The 12698-nt window shown below is 35.7% G+C and overlaps 1 protein-coding gene across 1 annotated transcript; it reads right to left on the bottom strand.

Annotated features, from left to right (window-relative positions):
* Window positions 1–388: 388 nt before the first annotated feature.
* On the bottom strand, window positions 389–3890 carry LOC117338938. The gene is made up of 3 exons (XM_033900302.1): window positions 3732–3890; window positions 1429–1650; window positions 389–1179 (listed from the first exon to the last, which is right to left on the bottom strand). The coding sequence occupies exons 1-3, from the start codon at window positions 3888–3890 to the stop codon at window positions 637–639; spliced, it is 924 nt and encodes a 307-aa protein (XP_033756193.1). The 3' UTR covers window positions 389–636.
* Window positions 3891–12698: the final 8808 nt, after the last annotated feature.

Here is a 12698-nt window from a genome sequence, read left to right as displayed (position 1 = left end):
TGCGGCTAATCAGTGCATCAGTTACACCAAAGGGCAAAACATATCAACCTATACATAGTCTATCATATGCTTGTTTTTACTATAGCGACAAATCTCTACACAATGTCAAATATCCACACCACAGTTAAGTAAAACGTATCTGTGTGATCTGGGTATTAAACTGGTTACATAAGTTTCAGGTTATATTTTTTTTAACAAACTATACGTTCTAAGCTTTTAACCATTTTGTTGTCTGTAAAGTGTCCATATCCCTGTAAACCATGACTGTTCATCTTGTGTCTGATTAAAATCATGGTTCCTTAATGTAATATTCCCAATATGTAATAAACATATCTGATTAAGATAAATCCTTAATGTAATATTCCCAATATATAATATACATATCTGATTAAGATCATGGACCATCAATGTTATATTTTCTTTATCTAATATACATATCTGATGAAGATCATTCATTCTTCATTGAAAATTCCTGTTATATGATATCTATATATCTGATTAAGACCATAATGATATAGCCATATTTTTTCTATATATTTCAGAATATAGGATATTGCAATTGAAGTCTTCGTGGCTTATCAACGATTTCAGAAGGGCTTCCCACGACATTTAATTGAACTTATCATGCAACATAATTCAGATCGGCTTTTCCATGCCATACATGTCAACCTCGTCAACCTTTCTCCAGTTCAGTTTTGACAGTACCTGTAGAAGAATATCGGTATTCTGTTGTTTCTGGTATGTAACGTACATAACGATGACTTCGTCACACTTGTCCAGGCACCTCCCTAGTTGTGTATTTACATGGTCTGAAATAATTATCTCGTCACATATATTCCCAAACAAATCAAGATTAACAAAAGTGCCGGCTTCACATTGGAAGACAGTAACTGCAGAAATCATCGGTGACAGGATTTTACAGGATAAATCCTTTTCGGATACAGTGGTGGCAAACATCTCATTACCTCTAAGAATGCGCTCAATATTCGACGACAGAATCTCGTATGGCCCCCAGTTAATGACGACTCTGTTCTCCGGAAACAGATACCGAGTGGCAGATTGTGTGAGGAATACCTTTTCTAAGTAGGACGCATCAACTTTTTCCAGAGCGGAGCACACATTTCTAGATCTGAGCAACGACTGGAGAGACGTCTTCGTAGTTTTGAATTTCATGGCATGCTGTAAAAAGTAATTAAAACCTCACATGAACTGCTGCCAATTATGCATATGTAAGAGGGGAAGATTGCCACAAATCGCGACAGGCTAAATTATGAGGATGATTTTCAACAGTGAAGGCGTGTGCACTGATGATGTTTAGCATCAGTTAATAAACATAGATTTAGAACTTGTATAGATAGGTGCAACTCATCAGCCTACATGATTACTTCGGATATTAATAATCATCAATGTAGTTTTTGAAATACATACCCGTAAGAAAACCAGTTTTGCCGATCCTTGGAGAAGTTTTTTATAATAACCTGGCGAGTTTATCGTGAAGACACCTTTCTTTGCAATACGGGAAAGATCCTTGATGCAAAATGCTCTCAATCGAGAATAAACTCCCATTCCTTCGTATTCTTCTCTGACACGGATTGATTGTACGAGAATACTTTTTCCGTCATCAATGACTGCTGCGAACATGAAACAAACCTGAAACAAACAAAAACAACTGTTCGTATTAACCGCATATGATTTCATTACAACGTATTTTATGACGCCTGCCACATATAACATTCATCGACAATATAAATTAGAATGTGATATACTTTTTAGTATTTCAACACCAAATATAACCTCTAAACGCTGATTGTTTGTATTAAATAATTTGTATGAATCATGGAAACTATCCAAATGTTGATATTAGCACCAAAGACGATACAAACCCCCTCGTGTGACACACTCGTTCAAGGTATCCCCATTCGTGACAAATTGATAACATTTGATGAACTCCCTTCAAAACTAAAGTGGTTAGAGTGAGCATATGTACATACGAATGAACGTACGATTGTTTTGTTTTGTTTAACGCCCTATCAACAGCTATGATCATTTAAAGATGGCCTCCCCTTTGTAGGGTCTGCATAGTGTGTGGTTAGTGTGTGTTTTGGGAGGCTGGTGGTATGTTCATTTTCGCCTCTTTGTAATAGCGTTGAACTGATGTCGGCCTTATATTGCTATATCTCACTGATGCATATTGCCGAAGACACCTAGCAGAACAACATACCCTCTAACATTATACTGACAACGAGCAAACTAGTCGTCCCACATCCAAAACGCTGAGCGTCCGATTCAGAAACAAATCCAAAAGTGTTTCCTCACTTCCTCACAGAGGCGGGTGCTCAATTTAAAGTCAAATGAGAGCGGTATCCAGAAGTTTAGGGATGTAAATTCTTAGTAATAGAGATTTGGTTTGGTTTGGTTTGGTTTTATTTGTTTGACGTCCTATCAACAGCTAAGGTCATTTCAGGACGGCCTCCCGTGCATGCGATATGCATGCGTGTGGTGAGTGCGTATGTGTGTTTTGGGAGGCTGTGGTATGTTCGTTTTAAGTCTCCTTGTCATAGGCCGGAACTTAGTAAGAGAGAAACATTGATTTGAAAATTCGACGGCCCGAAACTTAAGTCCTCCATTATTGAAGGGTATGGATCACAGTGAAGCCTTGTGATAGTGACGTGATCATGTGCACGATGATGTCTCGATGATACCAGGCATTTAATGATGTCATTATTCTTTGTGCTGTCAAATAGTGATACGACAGTTAATTTTCATTCGAACACCGCGTCTCTGTCCGCGTAGACGTTATATCCATTATGGTAGTTCATGAAAAAAAATCTAGAGATCGTGAGCACGGTGTTTTTATGAGTGTCGGTATTATATTTAAACTGAATGAATTATATTTGCATTTTTATTAGGACATATACTACCTCAAAAAATATTGCTACTTTGTAGATTCAGTCAACCATGGCATGCTTATGGCATTAACCACTCGAAAAAAATTTCACAATGCATTAATTATGTAGGTCATCGGAATAAATTTGGTTGCCACGATGATGACAGGTTGTTGCTGTTATTATTTCATATTACTTATCTGGATACTATATTACCCTCACGGGGCCGCGATAGGCCAGTCTGTTAGAGTGCAGGCCACGTTACCTCATGTGAGGGGCCTCAGTCGTTTGAGAACTGGCCATGAAATGTCAGGTGTTGGGGGGGGGGGGGGGAGGGGTAACTCTTTCGGTTAGAGAACCGGCTGTGACATCTCAGTAGAAGACCGCGGTTTCTCGGTAAGATCAGGATGAGAAACAGTTCGGTCTGTGCTGTCGTGGTCGTGTCCCTGGATAAGATACCTAACCTTAATTGATCTAAATAGCATGCGATGTTCCCCATGTATTTTATTCAATGAAGAAACTACCAACTACTACAAGGATATACCCCACCTCAATATTACCCTGGCTGTTCACGGTACAATAAACCTAACATACAAATAGACAAAATTGATTTCCCTCGGTTCGAGAAATATGACATCTTAACCAGTGGTATGTTTTTTTAAAAATTGGTCCCAGTGTAGTATGGTAATGTGGAGCCCATGGTAAAGTTTCACCATGTTTAAAATTCCATGCCATACCAGTTACATGTTTTAGAAAATCGTATGCGGAAATTATGATATTTACTTCGACAAAGAGTTGAGTAATTAACTATGATATACATTCTTTGCCACTGAGTATGATACTTACCATTTGATTACCGATAAATCCGGCGAATCCTGTGTTACTTTCCAAAAGCTTGTGGTATTGACTGGGAATGTAGTCCGTGCCGTCAGGTAAGTGTTTGCGTATCGACACCACGCCATCATAATCATTCGCTGTTGTCCTTCTGAATTTTAATTCCGCCATCTCTTTTCGTCAATTTGCTATAAGCTATAAGTGTAAAGAACCAGACTCATATTTTTTCTGTACCTCATACTAAATGTTTACTAATCGCTGTTGTTTGCTGATAGAAGGCTGTACAATGGCAACAAATCCCCCTGAAAATGTCCGCGTTTGAAGAAATCTGATCTGGGTATATCTGTTTCATATATATATATGTGTGTGTGTGTGTGTGTGTGTGTGTGTGTGTGGGTGTGTGTGTGTGTGTGTGTGTGTGTGTGTGTCAGTTTTAGGAACTTTGTATCACTATCTATATAGCTGAAATGCTGTTCCACTCATAAAAAACATTCTGATTGATGGAGGTTTTAATATGCAATCTCGGTGATGCATGAAAAAGTGAAACTTGCTTCAAACACTACTATCGTATATATAGTTTTCAGTAAAACTAAATGTGAACTTCCCTAATATATGTGCATATCAACATCACATCAATAAAACCTGCAACTATTGTGGTTGACAATAAAGACTGGATTCGTGGATCTAAAGCAGCAGCTGTTGCGTTGGTTACATCAATGGTTACCTATATCTCTACAGCTGAAGATACACCTGTGTTAAATATGTCACGTGAGGGCATTTATTTAATCTTGTTTGGTTTCTATTGACCTGTTGTGATCTAAGCTAAAGTTGTCAAATTTTGCAAATTTTAATTTCTTAATATTTAAGAAGACACAAAATGAAGAATAAGAATGATTGATTTGATATATATATATTTGTTCCATATTTCATAACTTAGACTTGCATGTATATGGATAGACAGGGGTACAGTAAATTGATATATATATACACACTTTATACATGTATGGTCAGGATAGTAAGATTCCTTGATTCTCAACATTACCCGTTGTATATTTCTTATTTCGCCTTACCAATGAGATTGAAGTTTACACTACCTTAAACTTCAGGCATGCGCGTCGGAGGGAACGACCCAGATTTGCTCTCTCCTAATTTTTACATTTTGTAAATTTACTTTTCATAAACGATGATGCAAATCAAAGCAATATGTAAATTGAAGATGTAAATTTTCAAAAAAGTTCACGGGAAATATAACAAGAGCCCCAATGGGCGTGTTTCGTTCACCTGGCTCTACAGCAACTTTGAAGTTAATCAAGACCATTTCTACAGATACTATGCTTTATTCAAATATCAGAGTAGGCTAGATTTTATTCATGTCATTACATTTTCTAGTCCTTTATTCCAGTATACAATTGGCCTAATATTACTCTTGTAGGTCTCTTTGCCTTCGAGAAATCATTATTTGAAGAATATAGCTTATTTGACCCATGTGACCTTGAATGAATGTCAAGGTCATTCATATAAACAAACTTGGTAGTCCTTCACCCCAGCATGCTACATGCCCATTATCAAATCCCATGGCCTCTTGGTTATTGAGAAGTTGTTTAAAGATTTTAGCATATTTGACCCCTGTGACCTTGAATGAAGGTCAAAGTCATCCATTTGAACAAATTTGGTAGCCCTTCATCCCGGCATGCTACAGACCTAATATTGGGTCTGAGACTTTTGGCTATCAAGAAGAAGCCGTTTAAAGATCCAAGCACATTTGACCCCTTTGACCTTGAATGAAAGTCAAGGTCATCCATTTGAGCAAATTTGGTAGCCCTTTATCCCGGCATGCTGCAGACCTAATATTGGGTCTGTGGGACTTTTGTCTATCCAGAAGTCATTTAAATATTTTAGCATACTTAACCCCTGTGACCTTGATTGAAGTTCAAGGTCATGCATTTGAACAAACTTGGTAGAACTTCACCCCAGTATGCTTCATGCCCAGAATCAAGTCCCTGGGCTTCTTGGTTATGGAGAATCCGTTTGAAGATTTTAGCATATTTGACCCATGTGACCTTGAATGAAGGTCAAGGACATTCATTTGAACAATCTTTTTAGCCCTTCCCCAAACATGCTACAGGCCTGACATCAAGTCATTTGGGCCTCTTGGTGACGGAGAAGTTGTTTAAAGAGTTTAGCCTATTTAACCCACAATGTATGAAAGTGAATATGAAATTTCCATAGACAATTGAAATCCCATGGCCCGAGTCATTTTTCCATAGACCCATTTTGTAACACATATTTTTGGAAGCACGTGTTTGTTGTTGTAAGAGTTGAATACAATTATAACGAAAGTCTAGTGCAATCTCGTACATATATGTTTTTATTGATGACAAAAATGTTTATTCTTAATTATAATCCTGCTCAAGCTCAACTTCAACCTCCAACTGATCGCACAGAAGTAACACTTTGCTGAAAGTGGAATCAGCATTGTCACCCATGTGACATTGAATGTAGGTCAGGGGCATTCATTTGAACAAACTTGGTAGCCCTTCATCCCAACATGCTACAGACCCATATCAAGTCCCTGGGTCTTTTGGTTTATTGATGGTTATCAATGTATCCAACAATAATATTTGTAATATCTGTCATACAAAAATATAAAACATCTTTTTTGGAGAATGACCACAGTCCATTTAACTATGGCAAATTTTATAGACTAGAATATTTGATAAAATAACTCAATTTAGATTAAAAAATAGTATTTTTTGAGAGACTAATTACCTTTAAATTTCCTTATCCTCTATGTCAAATTTTATATATAGTCGGTATCGAGGATAAAACAATTATTGTCAATAAAAAAAGTATGTATTGGAGAGTTGTCCTGCAGGTAGGGCGTAAGTCAAAATTTTACGTGATATCACGTAAACGACTAGTGTAAATAAAGAAATAAATGAATAAGTAAAATTCGTTTTCTGAAACATAATAGCTAAATATAAAACGGAAAATATCTCCAGTGATAACATTTATTATATAGAATTTCACGAAAGTATACCTGTCAACAGCACATTATATAATACAAATGAAAGATCAACTGATGGATATACAAAATCTGTAAGTTTATGTGCAATAACAGGATCTCTACCTGTAAACCGGCTCCATGAAAAGAAAATGTCTGCTGGCCCATGCACTAGATGCACTCAATTACTGTATTAACATAGGTTGTGCTTCTACTTTGATTAAACATATCTAACGACAAAAAATTAGTAACTCGGGTACCATGGATGGTAGGTGGATAGACTAGATTACCTGCCTTAGTCCTATTTCTCTCCGCCAGGTTGCGCTCATGAATGCTAGTGTATTTCAAACACACTCAACATATATATGTCAGGTTTGTTTTCTTCCATGAAATATAATTCTCCTCTTTTTCTTTTATCTTCTCTTGGCTTAGCACCCACTATAACATGACATTGTTTTTAAATAAATGATGTCTACCATTTAATTTCTTCATAATCTCCACATCAATCTCAATCTCTCCAAAGCTTGTGTTGTTAATTTCTCCGTCAGTAGTTTGACATCTGCCTTTGAAATTGTGGTAATGAGAACAATGCTCTTGTACATTGAATCAAAGTAGATATGTAAACACTGTAGGAATGGGATGCAGGGATAATGCTCTCTAGTAATGTAACGGGAAATTAACAATTAGGAAATAGAAATCATCACATCATACAGCTTACTTATAACATGTTCCTATTTGTTATGTTGTATGTAAATACCAAGGTAAACGGCTAAAAGCTACCATACAATATCCCTATGTTTATTGTAGTTATTACCAGAAGTTCTTGCGAGCGTATAGTTCCACTATTTATGAAATATAAGTATAATTAGGGATCACGTGTCTATTTGTTGATTTTAATTTTGTCCGTCCTGTAACGTTACAGTATGTTTCTAATAGTGTTATTCCTTTCAAAATATGTTATAGTATAAAAAATGTAACATTCTAAGATTATAATAGTGATATTCCAAAATGTATAAGCATATATGTACATGTACATTTCAAGTGCTCAATATATTATTAAGATTCTCATAGTGCTGTTTTCAAAATAAGATATAAAGATATATTAACTTGCAGAATTCTAATGCTCTTATATAACTTATATATCAATGTGATTAATACTATACTATAAATTTCACAATTCTATTTAAATAAAATGTTGAAATTTATATGCTAGTGTCTTGGTTTTCTTTAGTTGTCAAGTGATTTCTACAGGTTAAATACAGGTAAAATATCTCAGGTAAATACAGAACATGTATGAAACAGACTATAATTACCCTTCCTTTGATGTCTCTGTCTATTGTTCTAAATATGTAGGCGTTCGGGGAACACACCATTGACAGGATGGGAACAATGTGTACTAATTACAGGTAAGGCTATAGGTTGGTTTTGGGAAGTGGTGAATTTACATTTATACTACCATGTGCAATTATAGTGAAATTATTTTTTTTACTTCATTCCCTAGCTGTTATTACAATTAATTTTTAAAACAATGTCTTTATATTTTCGAATGAAACAAGATACGAACTGCTTAATTACTGTATGTGTCACGTTTCCATTTTGATGTACATTATTTTTCTGTGTTAGTTAGACATGTTGGTCTTCTTAAACCTATTAACCAATCTGTTAACAGCTATACGGCTTATTTTGACCAGAGACGTATATATCATTTATGATATCAGGAACATTTTATATACTTAACATATATATAACTACGGCAGCGCATTAGGGCCACTTTGAAAAAAAAAATTAAATCGTACGTACGGATTACTAATTCGTACGTACGGATTACTAATTCGTACGTACGATTTACTAATTTGTACGTACGGATTACGAATTAGTAAATCGTACGTACGAATTAGTAATCCGTACGTACGAATTAGTAAATCGTACGTACGATTTAATTTTTTTTTTATAGTGGCCCTAATACGCTTCCGTAGAAAACAGCTTGCAAATACACACTAATTATAATCGGTAACCATGTCTATATACCCGAATATATCAAATATTATTTTTTAATGTTGATAACAGATATCCGCTGTTAAAGTCTTTGTTTCGTCGATCGGCACGTAGAACACTGACAGTAAACAAGCTACGTTGGCTGTCAATTTCAGAGAGGCAGTAACAGAAGGACAGAACAGTAAAAAATTATACATGTAATTCTGAAATATCTACATTGTGTATTACCATTGCCTATATGCCGTTGTTAAACCAAATTGTAGGTACGAGACTGTACTATAATTTACAGTGATTCGGTCAATGTAGGAATGCAGCTTCAAGGCGAGATTCAACGATAAGGATGTGAAATGAAACAAAAAGGGAATATAAAAAGGGTTACCACATAACGTTTGCAGTATTTCGTTGTGTACGAGGGGGGGGGGGGGGGGGGGGGGGGGGGGGGGGGGGTTGTCAATGTTGTTTTTAGTTCCAAGCGGTTTATTCCTGGTCAAGATTCGCAGACATTATTATCACCTTAAAATATACATGTATGTATATGTAAAAAAACACCTTTTGAATTAATAACAAAAATAAAAACGTCAATTCACTGATTATTTTTATATCAAAAGTAGAAATTAGAATTAATATAATTTTCTTTAATGTTTTGTTATTATATTTTTGTTTGTATACACAAATACGTGTTTTTTGTCTCGCTTTTTTCTTTAAGTTTTGTTGCTTAGTACGCGTAGGTCTTTGTTCGTTTTTTCGTTATTAAAAGTAATTGTCTAAAGATAGAATATAAATATGATAGAGAAGATTGTCTGTTTTATACGAGAAAAAGTAGAAGTGAAAGAAATGTAAATGATTCGCAATATAGATTACTTGTATTCACTGATTCATCAAGTGTCTGCATAGAAAGGACAAACATGTACACGCATTTATCAAGAGAGCTACATGAAAAATAGAAAATCAGCTTTAATCAGAACCAAGGGAAAATGAACCACTATTTATATTGCCTTTGTTGACATTTAGGAAAATATCAAATAATAATAATAATAATAAAGTCTTTATTTAAAAAAATGATAACAAAATGAGTCAAAGACTCGTCTCCCTTTTGGTCAAGTTCACAAAGCATAATATGTACAGTATTTACAAAAACAAAATGGATAATATTCGCAAAAAAAAAGTGCTCTGTGTCTCATCACATTTATACCAACTGGGAAAAATCCTTGCTGTTGCCAGAACATGAAGACACCATCTGATCTACTCGCACAAACTGTAATATTCTGCTTCATCTCACATTTTCTCAAGTCACCTTACTGGTAACGACTTGAATCCTTCTACAGATGTTGTGTTAAAGGGATGAGAAGCATTATATTCTAAGTTACCTACACTATCCACTCGTACTGCGTCAGATTTCTTTCTTCTGCTATATACACGAATACCACACAGGATGATCTATTACTGATTTAGGTAAAACTGAAAACAGATATTTCCTGTAACCAGTGTTCTACTATCTTTGGTATTTCAAATTCTAGTGTGTCAATAACATTTCACATCATAGTGCAGGAATTAGACAAGTCCATAGTAGCACTGTATCTTGGTCCAGGCCACTTGACCAAAGAACAATTACTTGGACACAACACTGTCTTTTCAGAAACATTCTTTTGGTGAAAGATCACTGCCATACTAGATGGTACGCACATAGTTTTCCAAAAGAGTGCTGATTATGAGCTCCAGATTATATCCCACTGTGATGAGAAGAAGTGCAATTAACTCAAATTCATGAGCATCGCTCTGCCTGGTGGCTACATTCTAGACACAGTAGGACTATTCTCTGGAGGCGAAAACGATGCAAAAAAACATCATGTAGTAAATAACGTTGCTGGAACTAGATGACAATGTAGTCGTTGACCGTGGTTTCAAAGATGTCCTGCCATTGTTAGAGGCATCAGGTCTCAATACTAATATGCCTTCATATCTGAAGTCCGAGTCAACATTTAGACAGGCAAGCAAACCTTGACAGGACTGTCACCTAATCGCGATGGATTGTAGAATTCGAACACAGTTAAGATAAATTTCATTGGTGTTATAGAGGCTCTGCTTAGAATGCTTGTTTGAATGGGATTCGAGGACCGATCTACCAGAGAACGTTAGAAAGAGACAACAAGGACATGGTGATGGTAGGGCAATGCCAGTTACTTTTCTTGGCTGTTCAGAAAGTCATCCACTGCATGTTAGGGTTAAGTTGCCTGAAATAGCTGTTTTTAGTTTTGGAAATAGATGAAAGTCTGATGGAGCGAGATCAGGTGAATAAGGCGGATGCTCAATCAATTCAAAGCCACAATCGTGAATGGCAGCCATGGCAATAACAGAGTCTTTCATCCTAAACCTAACCCTAGCCGAGTTTGTCCATTTTGCAAAAGCCGCTTGTCTTGTTTACTTTAGATTGCTACCTCGTCGATATAAACTAATCAAATGAGACCAGTCTTTGGGTACACGGCCCTATATAGTCAGAGAATAGTAGGACTTAAAAGGAACATACTTGAGTACCTCCTTCAATACGAGGCTCACAACTTATCAATAAGCCCTCGTACTAGCTATCGTTGGCTCCAGGTTATTTCACTGAACATTTGAGTGATGATTGAGACCAATTTTAATGTTTGGATTAAGTTCAGCGTGTCGCCTGATGACGAAGCTCCAATTACAGACTACTTCTGCCAGTATCTAGTCAGACAAATGAACGATGGACATGTGTGCGGACATACCCTACATTCTATTTTACCTTGGGTATTACAGAAAGCTAAGCAATCCTAAAGCACTGCAACCTCGAGCAAAGGGATGTAGACAGCTTGAACCAGAATGAAGTACTAAGTAGTATAGAACCTATGTCGATCATTTGTCTGAAACACAACTTGAAATCTTGGATCACCTAATTCACGTGACTCGTTTGTACCGGGATATATAATCTTTTGTCGTCCTAGAGATTATAGCTTACTGTCTTAGCTGTTAACTGTATACATAAACTCACAAACGAACCTAACTAGTAATACGGAAATATTGACTGACGAAATATCTTAAGTAATATCTTAAGATGGTCATCCATCCAATAATCATGGAAATTGGCAAATTAACAATAGGGTCATTACATCCTAATTTTTAGAATGTAGACTCGCTTACATTTTAATATTTCGTTCTATTGTCAAAGCTCATTATGTAACCTTATCTAGGTCAAAATTATTTCGTGCATCAAACACTTGTTACATAATTTATCCTCCGAAAAATTACTCTCTTTTTTTTGCATTTGATGCCTTGAATGTGAACTCGTCATTGTGCATCATTAGGATATTTAATGGTTTCCCGTTTGATATAACATATATTTCACGAGTATGACAGAATATCGATAATACTCTGTCATATGAATTTTCTTTTTATTGCATTTTATAAACTTAAAACCAAAATTAAAAACATCGAAAAATCAATAGTGTCATAAAGTGCGGCAATCAGTAACATAATTCATGACGTCATCTCTTTGGGACGTTATTCCACGACGCCATTTTGAAAGGACCGACCAACGCAATTTAAGCGTTTTCTGTTGTTATCGGAGAATCTGTGCATGACTAGCTAACGTCAAGTGAGTATTTTATCAAAAACTCGTCTGAAAATTTCAGAAATACAGCAAAATAACCAATTTATGTATCTTTGCTTCGATAGGAAAAATCGGCAAGTTTCAACGAGGTGAATACAAAGGTCCGCTCTGATTGGTCAAAAACGGAAAATTATATTTTCAATACAAAATCTTATATTTTCACAGCAAAATCTTATATTTTCACTGCAAAATCTTATATTTTCACTGCTCATCGCTGCAGTGAAAATACAAGTTTTACTAGTTTGATAAATTTCTATATTTCACTGGCAAAATGCAATAAATTTCTTAAGCAGTCGTGAAAATATCGATATTCTGTCATACTCGTGAAATATATGTTATATTAAAAGGGAAA

Source organism: Pecten maximus, chromosome 12 (genome assembly GCF_902652985.1).
Source record: "Pecten maximus chromosome 12, xPecMax1.1, whole genome shotgun sequence".
Classification (NCBI taxonomy): domain Eukaryota; kingdom Metazoa; phylum Mollusca; class Bivalvia; order Pectinida; family Pectinidae; genus Pecten; species Pecten maximus.
This window is presented reverse-complemented; position numbering and strand designations above follow the sequence as displayed.

Excerpts from the sequence above, each read along its gene's own strand:
- LOC117338938 (XM_033900302.1), bottom strand. The coding sequence starts at position 3,890 with ATGGCGGAATTAAAATTCAGAAGGACAACAGCGAATGATTATGATGGC. Across the intron at positions 1,651-3,731 it reads GATTTATCGGTAATCAAATG|GTTTGTTTCATGTTCGCAGC; the intron begins GTAAGTATCATA and ends TGTTTGTTTCAG. Across the intron at positions 1,180-1,428 it reads CAAAACTGGTTTTCTTACGG|CATGCCATGAAATTCAAAAC; the intron begins GTATGTATTTCA and ends TACTTTTTACAG.